At 41.0% G+C, this 25,023-nt stretch overlaps 1 protein-coding gene across 1 annotated transcript in view; it reads right to left on the bottom strand.

Moving 5' to 3' along the window:
- Nucleotides 1–25,023, bottom strand: part of ERN1 (endoplasmic reticulum to nucleus signaling 1) — a 133,275-nt gene that overhangs the window by 41,400 nt on the left and 66,852 nt on the right. The window contains exons 3-5 of the mRNA XM_036755920.1: nucleotides 16,834–16,867; nucleotides 15,271–15,343; nucleotides 6,377–6,449 (exon numbers count right to left, since the gene is read on the bottom strand). Of these exons, the coding sequence (XP_036611815.1) occupies nucleotides 6,377–6,449; nucleotides 15,271–15,343; nucleotides 16,834–16,867 (180 nt within the window). The remainder of the gene's footprint in view (nucleotides 1–6,376; nucleotides 6,450–15,270; nucleotides 15,344–16,833; nucleotides 16,868–25,023) is intronic.

Consider the following 25,023-nt stretch of genomic DNA (forward strand, 5'->3'; position numbering starts at 1 on the left):
AAAAAGGAACATGCAGTACCCCAACTCTTCAATCATTCACCCTTCCCACCATCCCAATGATTATTTAGCCATTATATAAAGGAGGAGCAGCTAGAGAGTCAGTCACACCTGGTGAGGTCAAGTCCCACCCCTGTTTGACTGTGGGCTAGTCACAATCTCTCAATGACTTCATATTCTAAACTGTAGATGAGATACCAGTTTGGATCAGTGCAAGGAGCTTCTATACTGGGAACTCATTATTACTGTAGGTCTGTCTCCACCCCTTCCATGTCCATAAACAATATACCCTCTACAACAAGAGCCAATATTTATCTGTGATGACTACTCTATATGTGTATACGTGTATACATGTATGGGTGTATATACACATATATGTGGGCACATATATGTATATATGTACCCACACCCATCTCTCTCCTCCATATATGTATATATGTATGTACACACACATACATATATACATACATATACACACATACATACATATACATATAGACAACTGAAACTGGTATCTGTGATTACTACACACACACATATATACATAAATACACAAACATTTATGCATACATACATAACTGGAACTGGCATCTGTGATGATTAATACACACACACACATACACACATATATAAACTGGAACTGGTATCTGTGACGACTACCATACATACATATATTTCTCCACATATACACACATGCATGCATACATACACACATAACTGGAACTGGTAATTCTGGGTGGCTACTATACACACACACATCCCCACATATACAACTAGAACTGATATCAGTGATGACTACACACACATACATGCTGCATACATGAATACACACACATGCATACATACATAACTGGAACTGGTATCTGTGATGACTAATACACATGCATTCATACATAACTGGAATTGGTTGTGATGGCTAATATACACACATGTATATTTCTCTACGTATACACACAAAGATATGCACATACATACACACATACATAAGTGGAACTGGTATCTGTGGTGGCTTTTTACATATTTACATATGTATGCACATGTATGTGTGTGTGTATATACACACACAGATTTTGGACTGGACCTCTAATTTCATTGGTATGGGAACTCATGGTAAGGAAAGTACCAATGCAGGCGGGCTTTGTTCTGAAATCTGTTCTATGTGTTGCTTGGAGCACCAAGATGTTAGGTGACTTGTCTTAGGTCACACAGCCAGTAGGTGTCAGAAGCAGGGCTTGAGCCCAGGTCTGACTCTGAGGCTGCCGAAGCCTAGAACTACCAGATTCTATGCTCTTTGAGGGGAGAGTTGGTCATCTTTGCATCTCCCTCAGGGCCCAGCACAGCCACGGCACATAGCAGAGTGCTGTAAAAATGTTGAAATAAATGCAGTGGTTGGTGCAGCTGGCTACAGCACATACAGCACAGAAGCGGGCCCTCTACAGACCAGTGAGCCTGATTTTCTTTCATGTCTTCAGACTACACCCTGACCTCAATCACCCAATTTGCCAGCGTGAACACTATCTACCAAGGCCACTGTCACATAGGCTGTGCTAGCTTTTCCCACGGCCCTACCCCATGTAGGCTGAGCTACTCTTTCCTTAAAAGATAATATCGTTCTGGAGATTTGATTGTCCCAGAAGACTCAGGCTTGAACCACTGATGTGATCTCCTGGTGGCCTACACACAGAAGCCAGTGAACAAGGAGTCGGGGGCTTTTCTGCTGACACCATTGAGCCATCGCAGCAAATGCAGAAGTAAGGAAGCTGTCCTCAACTGAATCGTGATAGCTGTAATGATAGCATCTACGTGGAGCCTTAAGGTTTGCAAAGAGTTTGACTGCCTCATTTTAGCCTCACAACAAAGGTGGGAGGCGGGTGTCAGCATCCTTCCCATTTTTACAGATACGGACATTGGGGCAGGCAGGGGTTACGTGATGCTCCAGGTCACATAGTCATGTCTGGATCTGCAGCCAGGTGTTTTCCTGATTTCCCCATCTAGAACTTTCCCCACTGTCCCATCTAGCTGCCTCTAATCAGTGCTGAATCCTGCGGAATATCCTTACCCAGCTATGGCTGAGCTAGCTTCCTTTGGTTAACTGGTAGATGGTCCATGAGTATCTCTTTTTCAGTCATTTTTCAGTAGTGTCCAACTCTTTTGTGACCCACTTTGCTTGGCAAAGATACTGGAGTGGTTTGCCATTTCCTTCTCCAGCTCATTTTACAGATGAGGAAACTGAGGTAAACAGGGTGAAGTGACTTGCCCAGGGTCACACAGTTAATCAGTGTATGAAGCTGGATTTGAACTCAAGTCTTCCTGACTTCCTGACTGTCCACTCTCATCCTGAACCAAGACCACTGGCCTAGCCTGAGTCAAGCTTGACCTACACAGCTGGGTATGTGTGGTTGGATAAGCATGACTCATCACTATTCTGAGGAATCTCACCTTCTGTAGAAGCATGACTCATCACTAGTTCTGTCCGGGGGCGGGGGGGGGGGGGGGTGACATCTTAGTGTGTTGAATAAGATTGTTCTGCGGAAACCACTGCATGAATGCCCAAACCTTACTCCAGAGGATTAATTAAATATAACATACTTCCTTCCTCTCAGTAGAAAGGTGGTGGACTACAGGCTTGGAATGGCCTATATGCTGTTAACCACTAGCCAATGGGTGGGTTAGCTTGTTTCCCTTATGCTATAAGGGAGGGCTCTGTGGGCAGGGGAGGAAAAGTTTAGCAAGTTTAACAAAAGCAATCAATAAAACATTTTTGAAATTAAAATTTAAGAGGAAAAACTCTCTTGTTACTTGTTACATGTCCTAAGCTTTCTGTTTATTTGCCTGTCTCCTTCATTACAGCGTAAAGTCGAGCCTGACATACATTTGCTTCCTTTCTAATTTAGCCAGAGTGTTGGTTATTTCATGATGTTCCTGGAATTAGAGCACCCAGATACACTGCGGAGATTTATCCACTGTGCACAAATCATAGGCCCTGCTAAAGATGTAACTGGCTTTCATAAGCACGCTGCATTTCTTGTTCGATCATTTCAGTCCTGTCCGACTCTCCGTGATCCCATCTGGGGTTTTCTTGGCAATGACACCTGAGTGATTTGCCATTTCCTTCTCCAGCTCATCTTATAGATGAGGAAACTGAGGCAAACAAGGTAAAGTGACTTGCCCAGAGTCACACAGTTAGTAAGTGTATGAGGCCAGATTTGAACTCAGGTCTCCTTGACTTCAGGCCCAGTGCTCTCTCCACTGAGCCACCTTGCTGCCCATCTGGCATTTATTTATATTAATAATAAGCTTGACATCTGTCCACAGATCACATTGTCCTTTCTTGGCATTAAAATCCTATGAGGCAAAAAATATCTGAAGAGAGGCAAAAAAAAAAAGAAGAAAAAAAATCATCTTCCAAATAGTAATAACTGTGGACTCTTAATGCCTGATATCATTGTGATAGGTCTAAAATGTTTCTGGTTTCCTGGACCTAGCCTTTTTATGACATGAAGGTTCTTCTCTAGATACACCCCATTTTCTGACCAGTATGGCAGGTGGCAACAGCTAGGTGGTACAGTAGATAGAGTCCTGAGCCTGGAGTCAGGAAGACTCATCTTCATGAGCTCAAATCTGGCCTCAGACACTTATCAGCTGTGTGACCCTGGGCAAGTCACTTCACCCTGTTTGCCTCAGTTTCCTCAACTGTAAAATGAGCTGGAAAAGGCAAATCACTCCAGTATCTTTGCTAAGATAACCCCAAGAGTCAGAAATGACTAAAATATGACTGAACTATAACAAAATGTCCCACTTCCATCCTCTGCTCTGGAACTCCACTCTCGTCTGGAATCGTCTATCTTCCAAATAGCCACAAGGATTGATACCTGCCTGCCTGTGAATCCAGGAGTGGAAGAACAATCAGATGGACCCATGGGTTGTCTCAACCATTGGAATATGAGTTCCTTAAAGGCAAAGAATGTTTTGTGCTTTCTTTGTGTCCTCCACTTCATACCTGGCACACAGTAAATGTTTAATTAATGCTTGTTGACCCACTGACTGTATTCTATCGCTCCAGAGATGTCTTTGCAGTAACTGATCCTGGTGCATCCTTGGCTTCTTTCCTCATCTATCCCACCTTCAGCCGCTTGCCAAGTTAAGTTCATGCATGATAAAAGCTTTTAGAATTTATTGGTTGGTTAGCTCTTCTGTGACAATCTCCAAGGTTCCCTCAAAGCCTTGGCAATGGACTGGGACAAAGGTCTTTGCCATAGGCAGCCCAGAGAAAAATCGCAATAATTTGCACTTCTTTAATAGATGAACCAGGCAATCATCAAGCTCTCAAATAACCTTAATGGCCTAATTTATGGAAGCTCTTACACTAGAGAATATGACAGGGAAGTGTTCTAAGAGCCATATAATTGATGAATTATTTGACGACTCTGTAGAAGATGATCTTGAGGGGTAGCTAGGTGGTGCAGTGGACAGAGCACCAACCCTGGAGTCAGGAGGATTTGAGTTTAAATCTGGCATCAGACACTTAGAACTGCTTGTGTGACCCTGGGCAAGTCACTTAGCACCAATTGCATCAGAAAAAAAAAGATGATATTGGACCCAATCAGTCAGAACCTGTCTAAATCTGCTGATTCTGAGCATCACTGAGATAGAAAGGCTAGGTATCCTTCTGACCATGGAAATCACATTGTAATTTCGTCATAAAACTGTTTCTTCTCCATTAGGTCCACAGTTAACATCTGCAAATTCGTTTAGCAAGCACCGGTTTCTATTTTATTTTTGGAATCCTCGGTACTCTTGAAAAACAAACAGAACAGGCTCCTTCTGTCATAGATGCGACACATAAGTCTAGAAGGGCATTGCCAGAGGTATGGAAGCAAGGGGATACAATGTTCCCACGGAAAGCCTTGAACAAATCCGGTATCCCAGACACAGATCTACACAACCAAAAGCACGGGGTGGGGCGGGGGGATAAAGTAAGGAATGCCTTCAGCCACTCCAAAAAAGAAGCCAATGCTGTAGGAGCAGCAGGAATCACTTAATATTACCACCATTTCCAGCTAAGTGTAGCTTTCCTCCATGTGGGGCAGTAAAGAGACATTTGGACTTGGAGTCAGGAGGATCTGGTTTCAAATTGTACCTCAGATACTAACTAGGTGTGTGACCCTGGACAAGGCACTTAGCCACTTTTAGCCTCAACTTCCTCAAGGGAAAAATGAAGAAAATAGCACCCATTGCTCAGGACTGGTGTGATGATCAAATGAGATAACATTCGGAAAGTGCTTTGGAAACCTAAAGCACTAAATAAATGCTAGCTGTGATTATTTCTTTTGTCATCTTGGTAGCAAGATAAAAGAAGATGTTTGGATGCCATGAAAAAGCTAGATTTCCTAAGAACTGAAAGACAGGCTAAATGCTAAACAGATTAGCTGTTAAGTGCTGTGCTGTTGCTATCTATCTATCTATCTATCTATCTATCTATCTATCTAATGTGTGTATATATATATATTTATATGTGTGTATACATATGTATATGTGTCTATATGTGTGTGTGTGTGTGTGTGTGTGTGTGTGTGTGTGTGAGATTGCCCCCCACTCTGATAACAGGAAATACTAGGACAAACCTTTAATGAATAGAGTCTGATTTCCTTTTCTTGTCTCAGATGATGGTAGCCACTTTAATTATCAGCCAATTTCTACCCAGCATGGCATAATCTTTAAATCACTCAGAGCAGGCCAACAGAACAGCTAAAAGCTTTCTTTCACTGGAGAAATGGAGGGCCAGGGTCGTGAAATACCACATATGCTGTCAAACACGACCATTGTAGTCAAGTGGTTTTTGGTGAATTTTATTTTATTTTTCTTTTTTAACCTTTGTTACAAGAAAAGGCTCGCTAGACAGGAAAGAGGAGAAATACACACATACCTATATCATATATACATACATATGGTCATAAAGCTTGTTGTGTGTGCCATGTTGACATACAACATCTCTCACCTCCTCAATCGATCTCAGAAATTTAGAGCTGGAAAGAATCGTAGCATCTAGTCCTCTCATTTTAGGGATGAGGAAAGTGAGGTTCAGAGAGGTTAAATGATTTGCCTAGAGTCACAGAGCTAGCAAACATACCGGGCACGTGACCTTCCTGATTTTAAGCCCAATATTGTATTCACTAGTGCCACTCAGCCACCTCAGCTGAACCAATGGCTTGAACAGCATCCTCTTACATAATTCAAGGCAAGAAAGCCTGTTCCCAAGGGGGTTAATTAATAGGAAAATGAAGCCACTTAATAAAGTGGCTTGATAACTAGACATCCCCTCACTGGAGCTAATTTTCAATAGGCCATAGAGAAGGTGCTGAAAACAGAAACTCCTTACCCATGTAGAGAATGCCATCTGAACTTCGGCATGGAGATGCCTGCACCAATTCTGGGATGGTAAAGGGAAGTTTCTAGAACACATAAAGGAAAACAAGTTAACTTTAAAAGCTTGAGAAATTTTCATGATCTTAATAGGCAATCTGTTTCAGTTATGCAATTTTGCTAAAAAGAGAAAAGTTTTGTTGACTACTTCCTCAACTCGAACTTGAAACTTGAAATGAAGATTGGTTAGCAGCTGGAGGCAAACAGAAGCGAGGTGGAGGGTCCAGGCTTTTCCATTCTCACTTCTGCTACACACATAAAGCAGTCACCAGGTGCCTGTCCGCTGTAAGAACCAGGGGTTCTTTTTACTTTAAAACTTTTATTTTCAATTCCAAATTCTCTCTCTCCCTCTGCCCCTTCCCTCACCTATTAAGAAGGCAAGACTAGGGCAGGGATTTTTAAGCTGGTATCCATAAACTTGTTTTTTAAAAAAAATTTTCATAACTGTGTTTCAATGTAATTGGTATCTTTTGTTTTATTTATGCATTTAAAAACATTATTCAGAGGTGGGGGAAGGTGTCTAAGGAGTTCACCAGATTGCCTAAGGGGTCCATGACAGAAAAGGTTAAAAATCCCTGACATTCCCATTTTGTGAAGACACAAAAGAACTCCTATTTGCTGAAGGGTATAAATGGCCTTTGGGGAACAGCAATTTTTTGGGCTACGAAGGGTTACACAACCTTCCATATTCTAAAGGAAGAAGAAAGAACCCTTTTTTTCTGCCTTGGGAAAGTAACCCTGGGATTGCTAGTTAGAGCAGAATTATGTGATATTTCTCAAGGGAAGAGGAGTGGGAGATTAAATCTGAGTAGAAGGAACTTCCACTTGAAATTTAGGTATGTGTGGAAGGAAAAGTGTTAGAGCTTTCTGCAGTAAATAATTCTCCACACATTAAAAAAAAAAAGGATGGAAAGTTTTGTGTTAAAAAAAAAAGTTATGGTGGGTACTGAGAAAAGAAGCTCGTAAAAAGTCAAAACTTTTAAAACTGTTTCATCATAAAATTGATTCTTTTTCCTTAGGTCCATTTGCAAACTAACATCTGCAAACTCTTTTGGCAAACACCTGTTTCTATTTTATTTTTGGAATCCCCAGTATTCTTGAAACACAAACAAAACTGGCTCTTTCTGTCAAGGACTGAAAAGTTCCCCTTAGTTCCAGACTTCAGTGAATATTTTCACCTTTCAAAGGGCCTTTTCTTTTAATGTTTTACTGATAATTTCTTTTTTAAAAAAATCACTCATTTCTCAGTGATTCACCTACCCCTCCCACACCCCAATTCCTAATGGAATAACGCACTGTGATAAATGTGTTCAGATTTTTTTCAGTCATGTCTGACTCTTCATGACCCCATTTGGGATTTTCTTGGCAAAGGTACTGGAGTGATTTGCCATTTCCTTCTCTAGCTCATTTTACAGATGAGGATACCGAGGCAAACAGGGTTTCAGTGACTTGCCAAGGGTCACACAAGTAGTTAAGTGTCTGAGGCCAGATTTGAACTCATGGAGATGAATCTTTCCGGCCCCGGGCCCAGGACTCTATCCACTGCACTGTATAAGTATAATATAATATAAAATAAATAAGTGTAGTCAAAAAAAGCAAATCATTCCATAGGCCAGGGGTGAAAATGCAGGGCTCAATGTTCTTACTGTACTCCAATACCTCTAAATAGACAGGCAGGAGGCCTTTTTTATTTGTCGATTGCTTTTTACATTTTCCTTTTTAAAACTGTGACTTGAATCTTCAATAAACACAAATAGTTGAAGATATAAAAACAGGAAAGAGGATTTTATAAGAAACTGGAAACTTCTGTTAATTGTGCTTTTTTAAAGAAATAGATATTATTTAACAAGGTAATAATAAAATACCTGCATCTCCTTTTGAACTTTTTTTCTCAGTATATTAAAAAATGTTGGGGTGGAGACAAGATGACTGCTGGAAAGCAGGGACTTGCCTACAGTTCTCCCCCAGGTCCCTCCAAACACCTATAAAAATGACTCTGAACAAATTCTAGAACTGCAGAACCTATGAAATAGCAGAAGGAAGCAGGGCTCCAGCCCAGGACAGCCTGGATGGTCGCTGGGTAAGGTCTATCGCACCATGCTGGGAGCAGAGCGGAGCACAGCCAAGCATGGGCTGTGCCCAGACCAACCAGACCAGGAGCCGGGTGGAACAGGCCCTAGCGCCCTGAATCATTGAGCTGTGGCAGTTACCAGACTTCTCAACCCACAAACACCAAAGACAACAGAGAAGGTTAGTGGGAAAAACGGCGGGGACAGAATGAAAGGAGTTCACAGTCGGCCACCGCCCCGGGGGCGTGCAAGTGGTACAGCTCTAACTCTGCTTACAGAACTAAAACTGCAGTTGCTTCCAGTCCCAGGCCACCTGGTGGGAGGAATTAAGTGGCAGATCAAAGCAGGAGTGCAGAGCCTGCTTAGATCTGAGTCGTGGTTTGGGTTGGTGGTTCTTGGGGGAGGAGGAGCGCTGGTGTGGCAGAACTTGCTGCATAGAAATAGCTCTGAAAACAACAGCACAGCTCCTCAAGCTTGGGACAAAATACTCTCTACTCTACAAGCAGTCATACCCTGACAAAAATCTTAAGGGTCAAGTAGTTGGCTGGGAACATGGCCAGGCAGTGAAAATGCACTGAGATTCAGACTCAGACTTTGGAATCTTTCTTTGGTGACAAAGAAGACCAAAACATACAGTCAGAAAAAGTCAACAAAGTCAAAGAGCCTACATCAAAAGCCTCCAAGAAAAACATGAATGGGTCTCAGGCCATGGCAGAGTTCAAAAAGGATTTGGAAAAGCAAGTTAGAGAAGTAGAGGAAAAACTGGGAAGACAAATGAGAGTGATGCAAAAAAAACATGAAAAACAAGTCAATGACTTGCTAAAGGAGACCCAAAAAAATACTGAAGAAAATGACACCTTAAAAAATAGACTAACTCAAATGGCAAAAGAGCTCCAAAAAGCCAAGGAGGAGAAGAATGCCTTTAAAAAAAATTAGCCAAATGGAAAAGGAGATCCAAAAGACCACTGAAGAAAATACTACCTTTAAAATTAGAATGGAGCAAGTGGAAGCTAGTGACTTCATGAGAAATCAAGATATTATAAGACGGAACCAAAGGAATAAAAAAATGGAAGACAATGTGAAATATCTCATCGGAAAAACCACTGACCTAGAGAACAGATTCAGGAGAGATTAAAAATTATTGGACTACCTGAAATCCATGATCAAAAAAAGAGCCTAGATATCATCTTTCAAGAAATTATCAAGGAAGACTGCCCTGATATTCTAGAGCCAGAGGGTAAAGTAGAAATTGAAAAAATCCACAGATCGCCTCCTGAAAAACATCCCAAAAAGAAAACTCCTAGGAATATTGTAGCCAAATTCCAGAGTTCCCAGGTCAAGGAGAAAATATTGCAAGCAGCCAGAAAGAAATAATTTGAGTATTGTAGAAACACAATCAGGATAACACAAGATCTAGCAGCTTCCACATTAAGGGATCTAAGGGCTTGGAACAGGATATTCCGGAGGTCAATGGAGCTAGGATTAAAACCAAGAATCACCTACCCAGCAAAACTGAGTATAATGCTCCAGGGCAAAATATGGACTTTCAATAAAATAGAGGACTTTCAAGCTTTCTCAGTGAAAAGACCACAGCTGAATAGAAAATTTGACTTTCAAACACAAGAATCAAGAGAAGCATGAAAAGGTAAACAAGAAAGAGAAATCTTAAGGGACTTACCTAAGTTGAACTGTTTTGTTTACATTCCTACATGGAAAGATGATGTGTATAATTCATGAGACCTCAGTATTAGGGTAGCTGAAGGGAATACACACACACACACACACACACACACACACACAGAGATAGAGAGAGACAGAGACAGAGAGAGAGAGAGAGAGAGAGAGAGAGAGAGAGAGAGGGTGGGCACAGGGTGAGTTGAATATGAAGGGATGATATCTAAAAAAATAAAATCAAATTAAGGGATGAGAGAGGAATATATCGAGAGAGGGAGAAAGAGAGAGATAGAATGGGGTATATTATCTTGCATAAAAGTGGCAAGAAAAAGAAGTTCTGTAGGAAGGGAAGAGGGGGCAGGTGAGAGGGAATGAGTGAATCTTGCTCTCATCAGATTTGACCTGAGCAGGGAATAACATACACACTCAATTGGGAATCCTACCCCACAGGAAAGAAGGAGGAAGGAGATAAAAAAGGGGGGATGATAGAAGGGAGGGCAGATGGGGGAGGAGGTAATCAAAAGCAAACACTTTCGAAAAGGGACAGGGTCAAGGGAGAAAACTGAATAAAGGGGGATAGGATAGGAAGGAGCAAAATATAGTTAGTCTTTCACAACATGAGTATTGTGAAAGGGTTTTGCATAACGATACACACATGGCCTATGTTGAATTGCTTGCCTTCTTAGGGAGCATGGGTGCGGAGGGAAGAGGGGAGAGAATTTGGAACTCAAAGTCTTAAAAGCAGATGTTCAAAAAAAAGTTTTTGCATACAACTAGGAAATAAGATATACAGGCAATGGGCCATAGAAATCTATCTTGCTCTACAAGAAAGTAAGGGAAAAGGGGATGGGAGGGAATGGGGTGACAGAAGGGAGGGCTGACAGGGGAATGGGGCAATCAGAATATATGCCATCTTGGAGTGGGGGGGAGGGTAGAAATGGGGAGAAAATTTATAACTCGAATTCTTGTGGAAATCAATGCTGAAAACTAAAAATATTAAATAAATAGATAGATAGATAAATAGATAAATAAATAAATTAGATGTTAAAAAAAATGTTTTATTGATGATCTTTTTGTCACGTCTGTCACTGACCACTAATCCACCTTCCCCTCCATGGCCCAACCAGATCATTTTTGCAGCAAATATATATAGTTAAGCACATTATATCAATACATTGGCCATGTCTGAGAATGAATGTCTCAGTTTGCATCTCTAGTCTGTCACCTCTCTCTCTAGAGGCAGAAGGTGGGGGGCATGTTTCATCACCAGTCTTTGGATGGTTGCTGCTATAGGCAGAGTTCTGAGCTCTTTCAGAATTGTTTCTACTAACATTATTTATAGTCAATGCATAAAGTGTTCTCCTGCTTCTGCTTATTTCATTCTGTATCAGTTTACACAAGTCTTTCCGTATTTCTCTGAACCCATCATTTCCATGATTTCTCATGGCACAATTAACTTCCATTATATTCAAACAATAATTCATTCAGTATTCCCCTACTAATAGGCCCCTATTTTGTTTCCAGCCCTTTCATAAAACAAAAATTGCTGCTATAAATATTCTTATACATATGGGTCTTTCCCTTCTCTCCTCGATCTCCTTGGGATGCATGTCTGTTAATAGCACTACCAAGCCAATGGGTATGTATAGTTTAGTGAATTTTTCTGTTTAGTTCCAAAACGTTTTCCAGAATGGGGGAACCAACTGACAGCTCCATCAATAGTACTTTAATATTCTAGTCTTCTCACAACTTCTCCCTACAATTGCTGTTGTCTTCTCTTGTCATTTTTGCTAACCTGATATGTCATGTGGGATATTTTGGGTAATAATTCTAGAGCTAATATTTCTACAACTAGAATTAATAATAACTAGCATTTATGTAGTGCTTATATATGTTATCTCATTTGATTCTCACAACCCTGGCCTCCTAGGTACTACCATTATTCCCACGTTACAGATTAGAAAACTGAGGCAGACAGAGGTTAAATGATTGCCTAGGATCACCCAGCTAATAAGTGCCTGATGCAGGATTTAAACTCAGGTTATTCTGACTCCAAGTCCATATCTCCCTGCACTGTTATATATCATATATAACAGCATGCACCTTTAGCCCTGATCTTACTGAAAAGACTTCTAATGTTTCTGTATTACAGATAATGCTACCTCTTGGGTTTTGATAGATACCATTTATCATATTAATAAAAGATTAATTTATTTCTATGCCTTCTAGTTTTTTAACATAAATGAGTATTATAATCTTTTATTTGGACATAAATGAATGTTGTTGAAAGTTTTCTCTGTATCTATTAATAATCTTATGATTTTGATTTGTAATTAATATGGTCTATTATGTTTATAGTTTTCTGAATATTGAACCAGCCCTGCATTCCTGGCATAAATCCAATATGATCATAATGAATAATCTTTTGTAAAGGTTGCTGTTAAAATGAGATAATTCTATTTGCAAAATACTTTGCAAATCTTAAAGCACTACATAAATGCTAACTATTATTATCATTATTATTTCTATAACCTCTTTGCTAATATTTTATTCAATATTTTTGCATCAAAATTCATTAGTGATATTTTTTTATAATTTTCTTTATCTGATTTCTCTCTCCCTTATTTTGGCATCTGGACTATATTTGTTTTACATAACAAATTTTGTACAATTCGTCTTCTATTTTTGCAAACATTTTCTATAGTATTAGAGTTCATTGTTCTTGGAATATTTGGTACAATTCACTAGTAAATAGATCTGGTCTTATGTTTTCCTTCCTTTAAGAGTTCCTTTCTGGCTTGCTCAATTTCTTTTTCTGAGACTGGGTTATTTAAATTCTCTATAGTTTATTCCATTTATCTGGATATGTTTTTGTAATTATGTATTTCTTTTAAGTGTCAGTTTTCTTGTATATAATAAAGTAAAATAATTTCGAATACTTCTTCATCTGTTGAGATTTTTCCTTTTTCATTCATGATCTTGGCAATTTGGTTTTTTCTCCTTTTAAAAAATCATATTAGCTAAAGGTTTGTTACTGGCCTTTTCTTTTAAAAACTGTTTTTTTCAATTAGCAAACATTTATTTTCTCCCCTTCTCCCCTTCTCCATAACTGAAAAAAAACAACACCTTTATAACGAACATGCCTAGTCAAGCAAAATAAATTCCCAAATGGTCATGTCCAAAAATGTAACTGGTCTACAAGTTTAGAAATTTTTTTTTAATCTTCTCCTATTTTCAGAATTTCTACTTTGGAATTTACTTGAGACTTTTTTGTTATGTTACTTTTCTAGTTTTTTTAGTTGCATATCTGATTCATTGCTCTCTTCCTTCTCTCTTTTGCCATTGAATATGCTTAGAGAGAGAAATTTTTCTCTAAGGACTACTCTGGCTACATTCCAAAAGTTTTGGAATGCTCTACCATTGTTATAATTTTCTTTGATAACATTATCTGTTGTTTCTCTAATTCATTCTTTGACCCGCATATTCTTTAGGATATTATTTGGTCTCCATTTAAATATATATCCTTTCTTCCAATTACCCTTATTGATCATAATTTGTTTTGCATTTGGTTAGCCATGGATGTGGTCATCATTTCTGCTTTTCTCTATTTCCTTTTGCTCTAGAACACGGTCAATTTTTACAACGATGCCATTCAAAGCTACAAAATATGTAGACTCTCCACACTTCCCATTCAGTAGTCACCAGGTCTATCACATCCAATTTTTCTAAAACTCTATTTAGATCTTTAACTTTTCTTCTAGGTTTTCAACAATTATTGTTTTGCTATGCATTGCTACCTGCAGTTCAGTTATTTTTGCCTGTATGCGTGCGCATAAGCACACACGCACACACACACACACATACACAAAGGCACATGCAGACACACCCCATTCAGTGCATGCGTATGTATTATTGATCTCATTTCATTATTTATGGTGCCATTAAATACAATGGAGCTTCTTTGTTTATCTCTTTTAGCTATGTGTATTTTTACCACAGACTTTTCTTACATTACAATCAACACACCTGCTACTTTAAATTTGTCTGAGGAGTAAACAATTATACTCTAGTCCCTCACTTTAACTCTGCATGAATCTTCATGTTTTATACATTGTGGAACCCTCCTTTCTTATCCATTCTACCACCCTCCTCATTTTATGAGTGGTTCATCCCATTCACAATCACAGTAATTATTGTTAACTGTGTATTTCCCCCCCATCATAAGCTACTATGATGTTAACTACCTTTGCTCTCACCCCATTAATTTTACAAAAGATAGAAAGGTGGCAAAAGTGGACTCATTACTAATAATTTATAATTAGAATATTCTCATCCTATTCCCCTGCCCTTTCCCTCTTCATGCAACCTGGACTTAAAACTGCTAAGTCTTTTTACTTCCCCTTTAACCCTGACTTTAGAATCTGGTTCTCCATAATTGAAATATTTTGGTTCTGACTTCCCTCTTAAATCTACTGTCTCTCTTAATCCGCACTTCCTTCTTCTTGTCTCTACCTATTTCCCTATTCATTTTAATGTATTTCTACAATAACTATGTGTATGTATTTGTATGTATTGTGTGTATGTGTTCAACCTTCTTTCTTCCCTTCAGATAATTGTGAGGTTCATAAAATACCACTTTCCCCCACTTCTACTATGTGCAAGACACTGTACTAGGCACTGGGGATATAAAGCCAAAAAGTTCCTACCTCCAAGGGGCTTACATTCATCTTCATATCAAGGGGATGTTCTATGTTCTTTAAAACTAGAGCCACACTCCTTCATATCCTCCCCACTCCCTGCTGATTGAGCACTGCTATTTTAAGTACTGATGATATATTTAAAAGCAATTGAAAAGCAACATTTCTGCAGATCAGATTTCTACAGGCTAAATCATGATGTGAAGAGAAATGTGGGAAGGGAACAATCCCAAGGGGGATGTCAGTTCTACAAGTGTGACGTATCCTTGATGCCTTTATCAGTTTCTGTCACTAGCATCCTGCCAGCAGTAATGCCACACAGAGATCTCTGGCAAGTCTGAAGATCTAAGCAGGTTCCCCACCCCTGGTCAAGGGCTTCCAGAGTTATGCATGAAGCCAAGGACACTTACCGTCAGACCTTCGTTGTTCTTACCACCAAGTGTATACAAGCTTCCATCATTGGGGTCTGGGAGGAATGCAGGCCTAGGGGGAGGAGGAGCAAAAAAAAAAATTTATTGACAGCTTAGTGTATACATACTGATAGTCATTCAAAGGTATGGGCATATGCATGACCACAGATGTTAGCTCAGAATTTACTGGGGAAAAGAGAAAGCAAACAACTATGCACAAAGAAAATAAATACATGATAAACTGGAAATAATCAAAGTGGGAATGTACTAGCATGAAGAGGGACTGGGGAAGTTAGTATAAATAGGATTATATCTGTTTTATTGTATTATATAGTATATGTTTTAAAGATAAGAAAACAAGATCAGAATGGTTAAGAGACCTGACCAGTCACAAAGTTAGTGAGTTTCGGAGCCAGGATTTGAACTTAAGACTCCTGAACCCAGAAGCTCTGACAAAAAGCACAGTGCTCCTCCCACCGTTCAGTCAATAAATATTTAATAAATATCTGTTATGTGCCAAGCACTGTGCTAGGTTCTGGGATATAAAGGAAGTTCCAGCAAGTGTACTAGGTGGGAGGCTGAGCTGGATGGACCTTCTAGACTCCTCCAAATCCTATGATTCTATGAATAAGGACATGGAAAATGCATTTAAAAATTTTCATCTTGACTTTCATGTCCGACTTCAACATTATTTTTTAGAATTCAGTTATCTTGGGAACAGCATGTAAACTCAGCTAGATCACATAAGCCTGTTTCCTCTCTGAGTGTTTGTTTTTCTTTTCTTTCTTTTTAACTGGTAGCAAGACACTAAAAGCATAATAATCAGACACTGAGACAGAAAGGAAGATGTGCGTCTGAGAGACACACAGAGCAGATGGAAGAGGACTGTCAAAGCAGGCGTCAAGGGAATTCCTACAAGCTCATCAACAATTCTAAATAGCTCTTCAGTCATACTGAAGTCAGACAGAATCTCCTTCCAGTAATTATTTTTTTTTCCAGTTTCCAAGTTGTCTTTTCACCTAAAGTGATAGTCAGCATCTAACTTCCAAAGATTTTACAGCTCATATGGGGATGAGGCAGGATGACTTAAAAGGTAGAGCTGGCCTTCAATCTAGGAAGACCTGGGTTCAAGTACTGACTGACATATACTGGCTGTGTAATTCTAGGCAAGTCACCCAAGGCTGCTTTCGAACCTATCCCATCACTGAACCACCTATCTCCTCTAACCTTTCACTGCTTTAGGCAACATGCTGACTCTAAGTTGCAGAAGAGGCACCGGTGGCAATTTCCTTGTCCGATAGCTTTCATTACTAAAGAAATCCCAGGTCCAGTTCCTATCCCTAACTCTATGCACATGGGAAAGGTCATTTTCATCTCCAATCACGATAACACACCCGATGCTACCTTGGGAGTCAGTCCTCTTGTTGGCTTGGGAGTTTTTCAGTTCAAACTCTAGTTTCCCTTTGTTGGGAGAGGGGGAGGGATATAAAAAGTGGGAGTAGGAGGCAACAAATTCAGACAAACCACACAGAAAAAAAAGCTGAAGTGAATCAGAAAACTTACTCTTCAACATGGGTGGGAACCTGCAGGACTGGATCTGCACAAAGAGAATAAGGAAAGCATTAGGAGAAAGTGAGCGACATACATCAGGGTTCCTCAAAGGAAGATTACGCAGCTCACATTTCTAGGACACATTAGAGTTTGTAAAATGCCTGTCTCGCAGCTAGTCTGTGAGCTACATTACCTACATCTCATTCCCCCTGTGTAAAGAGGAAGAAACAAAGATTCACAATGTGCCTGGTGTGAACATCAAAGCTAGGATTCAAACTTAAGTCCAGTATGCTTTCTACTAAACCACAAGGCTCCTCATCAGCGGCCACCACTGCTTCTAGATGATTGAAGGATCAAATAGGATCACAGATGTTGAAGTACTTTGGGCAGAAAAAGATAAATATACTATCAAAACAGAAATAAGAGTTGGAATGGACCCAAAAGTCAGAATCACTGTGTTCAAACTCACTGCCAGTGAAAGTGGGTACAACTTGAAGGTAGAGATATGTACAAAAAAAAACAAAAAAGGTGACCACCAGGCCCTAAAGTAGTGACAATCATCAAAGGTTATGCAAGGAATAAGCCCTAGTGCACTTGAACAAAAGGCAGATAATGGGCCTTCAAAACCTAAAAGCTAGTGATTTGTGATACAATGTTGACTTTCTAAATATTAGGGGAAATTAGAGAAATACAAGTGAAAACAATCCTGAGGTTCTACCTCACACCCACAAGATTGGCAAAATTGATGCAAAAGGAAAATGACAAATGCTGGAGAGGCTGTGGGAAAACAGGTACATTAATGCAATGTTAGTAGAGTCAAGAGAATTGGTCTAACCATTCTGGAAAACAATTTGGATTTATGCCCGGAAAGCTATTAAACTGTGCATACCCTCTGACCCAGTTATACAAGTACTAGGTCTCTATCCAAAGAGATATATTCAAAGTTCTATAATCAAAGAAAGAATAAAAGGGATCCATATGTATAAAAATATTTATAGCAGTTCTTTCTGTGGTGGCAAAAAATTGGAAAACGGGGGAGGGGGTGTGGCACCTTTCAAATAGGACATGGCTGAACAGGTTATGGTAATGAAAGTGTTGGAATACTATTGTGCTATAAGAAATGATGGAGGTAGTTTCCAAGAGACCTGGGAAGACTCATACGGAATTATACAGAGTAAAGTAAGCAGAACCAGGAGAGCATTTTATACAATAGCACTATTGTAAAGACAATTTTGAAAGACTTAGGAACTCTGGTCAACACAATGATTAACCATGACTCCAGAAGACTTAGGATGAAACAAGCTACCCACCTCTAAATGGAGAGGTAATGGATTCAGAGTACAGACTGAGGCATATTTTTTTTTAGTATGGCCAACATGAGAATTTATTTTCCTCAACTATGTATGTTTGTAATAAGTTTTGTTTTTCTTGCTTTTTCAACTATGGGGAGGTGAGAGAGAGGTGGAAAGTAAAGAAAGGAGATTTTTGTTTATTGAAAAAAGATTTAATTTTTAAAAATTATGATTATTAGGAGAGTAGAGACTGAACAAGGGGAGCTAGATGGTGCAGTGGATGGAGCTCTGGGCTTGGAGTCAGGGAGACCTGAGTTCAAGTCCAGCCTCATACACTTGTTAATTATGTGATTCTGGGCAAGCCACTTAATTCTGTTTGCCTCAGTTTCCTCATCTATAAGATGAGTTGGAAAAGGAAATGACAAACCACTCCAGTATCTCTGCCAAGAAAACCCCAACAGAGTCAACAAAGAGTCTGACATGACTGAAATAACTGAACAACAGGGACTAAACATGTGATTTCATTGGTATAAGGCCTTCCAGGTGAGAAAGCTACCTCTACCAATGTAGGTTGGCACCTTCGCTATTATTTATAGTCTTGGAAAGCTGCCTAGAGTACCTAGAGGTTAAGTGACTTGCCCAGGATAGCATTGCCAGGATGTATTAGAAGCAGGATTGGAACCCAGGTCTTCCTAGCTTTGAGATCAGGTCTCTGTCCTCAACACCATGCTCCCTCTCTCATTTATAAATATAAAAAACCAGAAATTCCCACATGAAAAAGCAAAAAACTATGGATTAAGAATCAGTTTTACATTGGTGGCCATCAAAATGGTCTGGATTTCTCCTTTCTTGAATCCTTCTGATAACCACTTTATCGGTATAGGGGCATTACCAAGAAAGGACCTGGTCATAACCCCTTTGGATGGAGTCCAAGACAGATCCATGTTATATAATCTCTAAAGTCCTTTCTAGCTCTAATTTCCAGCTCCCAGCTCCAAGCCATGCCACCTCCTATCTGGCCCTCATCCCTCTACTCCTCTCCAAAAGAAATTTTAAGTCCTCCAGGGGACGCCCCCACCCCAATAAAGTGACCTTTCACCTTATTTTGCCTAGAATCAAGCCTCCATTTCACTTCCTTCCTGATCACCATTTGCTTTCTGGCTCCCCTTTAGGTGATGTCATTCTCCATTAGAATGTAAGCTTCCTGAGGGTAGTCTGTCTTGCTTTCTTGTATTTGTATCACCAGAGCTCAGCACAGTGCCTGGCACATAGCAAGAATTTTGTTGTTCAGCTGTGCTTGACTTGTTGTAATCCCATTTGGGGTTCTCTTGGCAAAGATATTGGAGTGGTTTGTCATTGCCTTCTCTAGCTCATTTTACAGATGAAGAAACTGAGGCAAGCAGGGTGAAGTGACTTGCCCAAGGTCACACAGCTAGTAAGTATCCGAGGCTGGATTTGAACTCCCAAAGATGAGTCTTCCTGACTCCAGGCCCAGAGCTCTATCCACTGTGCCACCTAGCTGCCCATAGCAAGTGTTTAATAAACACTTTTGTCTAGCTGATGTCGGAAAGGTCTATGGCTTCATCAGTGTGTGTGCTCGGGGGGAGAGGGGCAGCAGAAAGCACATGGTGGTGTCACATGGTGGTCACTTTCTATCCAGGCTTCTCCTTTAGTGAAATCTCTCTCAAGGCGTCACACATATTAACTTTGCTCCCAAAAGCCCAGCTCCCATGGTACACAAACATCACAACAGATGCCCACCTCACCATATGTACTTCCAACCAGGCCTCGGGCAGCAAAACAAACAATTCACTAAATGATGAAAGGCATGTTTAAAAAAAAAAAGACACCAGGCAATTATTAGCTTGCGGTCTAAGTAATATGTTTATCTTTTCCATCAATAACCTCTTGTACACTCACCAAGACTGAGTGATGCAAGAGGAAGGAAACCCAGGCACACACAGTCACCCTATTGAAGGGGGCCAGAGGGAGACAGCAGCTTTCAAGGCAGCCCTGAAACCACAAGCTCATAAAGGTAATTGGTTTCTCTTTCAAAGGGCACATGGTAATCAGAAAAGTAACTAAATGCATCACCAGTAAACAGACTGAGAGGACACAAAGAAACCCAGAACTCCTATGAGCTCACCAGGGGAGACAGGGAGATGGAGTCACTGACGTTCTGGATGACTGATCACAAGCCTGCTCTGCCAGGAGACTCATGTTGACATGGAAAGTTGCCTACTTTTCTATACCTTATATACTGAGCATCTAGGACAGAGGTCTGAGGTCTAAAACTTGCTTGCTGTTTGTCCTTCATCCTCAAAGAGGACCATGACATCAGGGAGGTGATGCCATGACATGTAAGTGAATTGGATTTAAGTGAGGACAGGGTTATTAAAACTCACCAGCCTTACTTTCTCGTCTAGAACCATCTGGGTCCAGTGGCCAGATATGGATCAGGACAACAGAAGATGGCTCAGGATGCAGTGAGAGACCTTGGCCTTTTCAAGCTAAGGTCTTTAACAGGTCCCAGTCTGACTGAGGCAAAGCCCATTCAGTGGTTAAGGCTGAATAAAAAATGAGGCAAAGAATGGCCTCTAAAACTATGTACTACAGAAAGGCCCTGACATGAGACATAACAGTAATAACTACAACCACTACAAAAACAAGAAGAATACATTTATATAGCACTTTATTGCATTTATATAGCACTTTAAGATTTGCAAAGTGCTTCGGATATGTTATCCCACTCAAACCTCAAAACAACCCTGCGTAGAGGGTACTATGATTAATTATAGAATTAAGAGCCGGCGGGGACTTCAGTTTATCTAGCACCAGCTTCTCATTTTACAGATAAGGAAGCTGAAAGCCAGAGGGGTTATTAAGTACCTTGCCCCAAAGTGCACAGTGATAAACAGCATAGCAAAGAGTGGACTCCCCCCACCCCCAAAAGCCCTTGGATTCTATATGATGCCACTTCTGAACAAAGCTACCAATATGAGAGAAAGGAAGGAAGGAAGGAAGGAAGGAAGGAAGGAAGGAAGGAAGGAAGGGAGGGAGGGAGGGACGGAGGGAAGAAGGAAGGAAGGGAGGAAGGGAGGAAGGAAAGGGAGGGAGGGAGGGAGGGAGGGAGGGAGGAAGGAAGGAAGGAAGGAAGGAAGGAAGGAAGGAAGGAAGGAAGGAAGGAAGGAAAGGGAGGGATGGAGGGAGGAAGGAAGGAAGGGAGGAAGGAAGGAAGGAAAGGAGGAAAGAAGGAAGGAAGGAAGGAAAGGAAGGAAGGGAGGAAGGAAGGAAGGAAAGGGAGGGAGGGAGGGAGGAAGGAAGGAAGGAAGGAAGGAAGGAAGGAAGGAAGGAAGGAAAGGAGGAAAGAAGGAAGGAAGGAAGGGAGGGAGGGATGGAGGGAGGAAGGGAGGAAGGGAGGAAGGAAAGGAGGAAAGAAGGAAGGAAGAAAGGAAGGAAGGAAGGAAGGAAGGAAGGAAGGAAGAAAAGAAGGAAGGAAGGAAGGAAGGAAAGTGAGGGAAGGAGGGAAAAAGAAGGCAGGAGGGCAGGAAATAAGGCAGGTGGAAGGAAGGAAGGGAAGGAGGAAGGAAGGAAGAGAGGAAGGAAGGAAGGAAGGAAGGGAGGAAGGAAGGAAGGAAAGAAGGAAGGAAGGCAGGCAGGGAGGGAGGGAGGAAGGAAAGAGGGAAGGAAGGAAGGAAAGAAGGAAGGAAGGCAGGGAGGGAGGGAGGAAGGAAAGAGGGAAGGAAGGAAAGAAGGAAGGAAGGAAGGAAAGAAGGAAAGAAGGAAGGAAGGAAGGAAAGAAGGAAGGAAGGAAGGAAAGAAGGAAGGAAGGAAAGGGAGGGAGGGGAAAAGAAGGCAGGAAGGCAGGAAATAAAGCAGGTGGAAGGAAGGAAGGAAAGAAGGAAAGAAGGAAGGAAGGAAAGAAGGGAGGGAGGAAGGGAGGGAGGGAGGAAGAGAGGGAGGAGAAAGAAAGAAGGAAAAAAAGAAAAAGAAATTTAATGAAAAAAGAAGACCACTATTAAGTGCTTATGGGGCACCAAATGGTGGGCTAAGGGCTAGAAATAAAAGTAAAAAATTGAGTGACAGTCTTTGTGCTATGGGGAACCTTTGTAGGGGAAGACGGTGGAACATCTAGAAGCTGGGAGCTAGGTAGCGATTGTTTGGGTTTGGGAAGCCAAAGAGATCACAAGTGGAGCTATAAGGGAGTTAACTGGCATGTTCTTTCTAGGAGGAATGGCAATATTGGTTTCCTTACTGTTCCAGAGCTAAAAGGTAAGGGGTGGGAGGGTGGGGAAGACACACTATGTCCAGAGGCAGGTAGATGGGAAGGTCTTGTGGTCCAGAAGGGCAAAGACAAAGCACTGAATGGCAAGAAAATGACCACAGTGGGTTGTGAAATACAGCTGGGGCCAGACACACATTCATGAACCAGGACAGTGCAGGCCTCAGACTAGGAGTTTTTAGTTAAGGGTTAAGTTCCTAATAAAGGGTTAAGCTCACCAGGAGGGCAGAACGGCAAATGGCCAGGATGGAATGTACTGGAGGAACTAACCATTCTAGGGATCACTGCTCCGATATTTAAGAGCCGTGATTTTCTGGCTTAGGAACTAGTCCATCCAGTCACCTCAGAACCTCTTTAGCATAAGAGATGTGTGACACAATGAAAAGAACAGTAGATTTGGAGCCACAGGACCTAGCTTGAAATCCTGACTCTGTGCTGTGACCTACGTTCAATCACTTAACCCAGCTCTAATTTAGACCACGCTTCCTATATACCAAGCCCTTGGAGAAGTATCACGGCATGGTGGATAGGGCACTGAACCTGGAGCCAGGAAGCCCTAGGTTCAAATCCCAGGTCATATGTTTACTAGCTATATGACCCTCTAGGTGACTCAGTTTCCTCATATACAAAATGAGGAAGTTGGACTCTATGGCCAACCTAAAACCCCCTCCAGCTCTAAATCCATCATCCATCTACCCTGTGGCTCTGCTGCTTCTCCCCATTTCACAGCAGCACCTCTAGACTGGACCACCAGAAAAATTATATCCAATACTCCTTTGAGGGAGTTATCCACTCAGCTTTGGATTTGCTGCCTCAGGCTGAGCTATCTGGATTGGTGAGTAAGTGCAAAATTAACTAGCCCACTAGATCTAGCCAGCCCCAAAACCAGACTATTCTTTACATCCCACTGAGCTGCCTACCTTCCTCATCTCGCCATGTTTCTTGTCACCCTCTCTCCTCACTTCCCAACTCTTACCTTTAGGCTCAGTAATCAAATCAACTATCCCATGTGTACATACATGCATACACATATGAAACTTGACTCTATGTTTGCCATATTATGTGCTTATGTATGTAAATGTAAGGTCTTTGAGAATACGGTTTGTCTTACTCTTTGTCATTTGTAACTCCAGTGCCTGGCACACGCTAAGCACATAGTAAATGCTAAGTGATTGCCTGGTTAATGTGACCATTGTTCTTAGAAAGGGCATGTCAATCAGACGCATAATGGATCAACTCAAGGTCTCCTTGACTCCCCAGAACAATCCCTTCCTGACCACTAGCCCTACATTTGTGTTGTCTCCTCCTGTTAAGGGTATAAACTCCCTGAAGTCAGGTCAACAGTCTCACTTTGGTAATTAAAATATTTTAGTTTATTTTATTTTCAGTTCTAAATTCTCTCTGACTTCTCTCCCCCGCTCTACTCATTGAGAAAGCAAGGAAAACAAAATCCATTACAAATATATATAGTCTTGCAAAAGAAATTCTCACATTAGCCACATCAAAAAGAACAGGAAAGAAGGAAGGGAGGGAGGAAGGGAAAAGAATATGATTCACTAGGCAGTTTGAGTTCATCAGCTCTCTATGTGGATGTGGATAACAAGTTTCATCAAGAGTCTTTGGAATTGTGGTTGGTCATCGTTTCACTTGTAATTTTATCACCAGCACTGAGTGTCTGGCACAAAATAAATGCTTAATTCTGCTAACTTGTCTACAGATTTCCATGACCCTGTTCTCTCATTCTCTCTCTCTCTCTCTCTCTCTGTCTCTCTCTCTCTCGAATCAACCAGGATTTATTAAGCATTTAACTATATGACAAGCATTGCTCAAAGTACTAAGAATACAAAAAACTAAAAACAGTCCCTGCCCTCAAGTAGCTTCCATTCTTTTTCTCCCTTTCTTTCTTCAGTGAGTGCTTGGCCCACAGTCTTTCCTCCCTAACTCCTGCCCTGATAGGGGACTGCAACATACAAATTGATATTCCATCATATGCCCTAAAATCCCAATTCCTCAGTACATTCATTTCCCATGACCTACTCTTCCACCCTACTGTAGCAACACATAGAAATGGTCATGCATGTGATCTTGCCTTCACTCACCAATATTCCACATCCATGATCATGAACTCTGAAATTCCTTTATCTGATTGTAACCTGTTGGCATTCCACAACTCTCTCTGCCTTGCAACCCCAAACTTTGTTCTTTATTCTAACTGGAACCTCCAGTCCCTCAAGCCCTCAGGTCTGTCCCAGGCCATCAACTCTGTACTAGCTATACTCTCCTCCTCTCTTCCCTATCTTGACCCCTTGATGAACCAGTTCTCAGCTATACTATTTTCATTTCTCTAGTTCTTTGCCCCTTTATCCTATAGAAAAGATCGTGCCCTTCCAAACTCCAGCCTTGGATTACTCACAGCTGCTGAACCAAGCTGCAGAAAAACCATGCTGGGTGGGGCAGAGCCAAGATGAAGGCATGAAAACAGGGATTCACTTGAGCTTCCCCCAAATCCCTCCATACACTGGTAAAAAAATGACTCTAAACAAATTCTAGAGCTACAGAACCCATGAAATGAAACAGCAAAACAAGTCTCCAGCCCAAGATGACCTGGATGGTCGCTGGGAAGGGTCT

This window comes from Trichosurus vulpecula, chromosome 4, assembly GCF_011100635.1.
Source record: "Trichosurus vulpecula isolate mTriVul1 chromosome 4, mTriVul1.pri, whole genome shotgun sequence".
Taxonomy (NCBI): Eukaryota; Metazoa; Chordata; class Mammalia; order Diprotodontia; family Phalangeridae; genus Trichosurus; species Trichosurus vulpecula.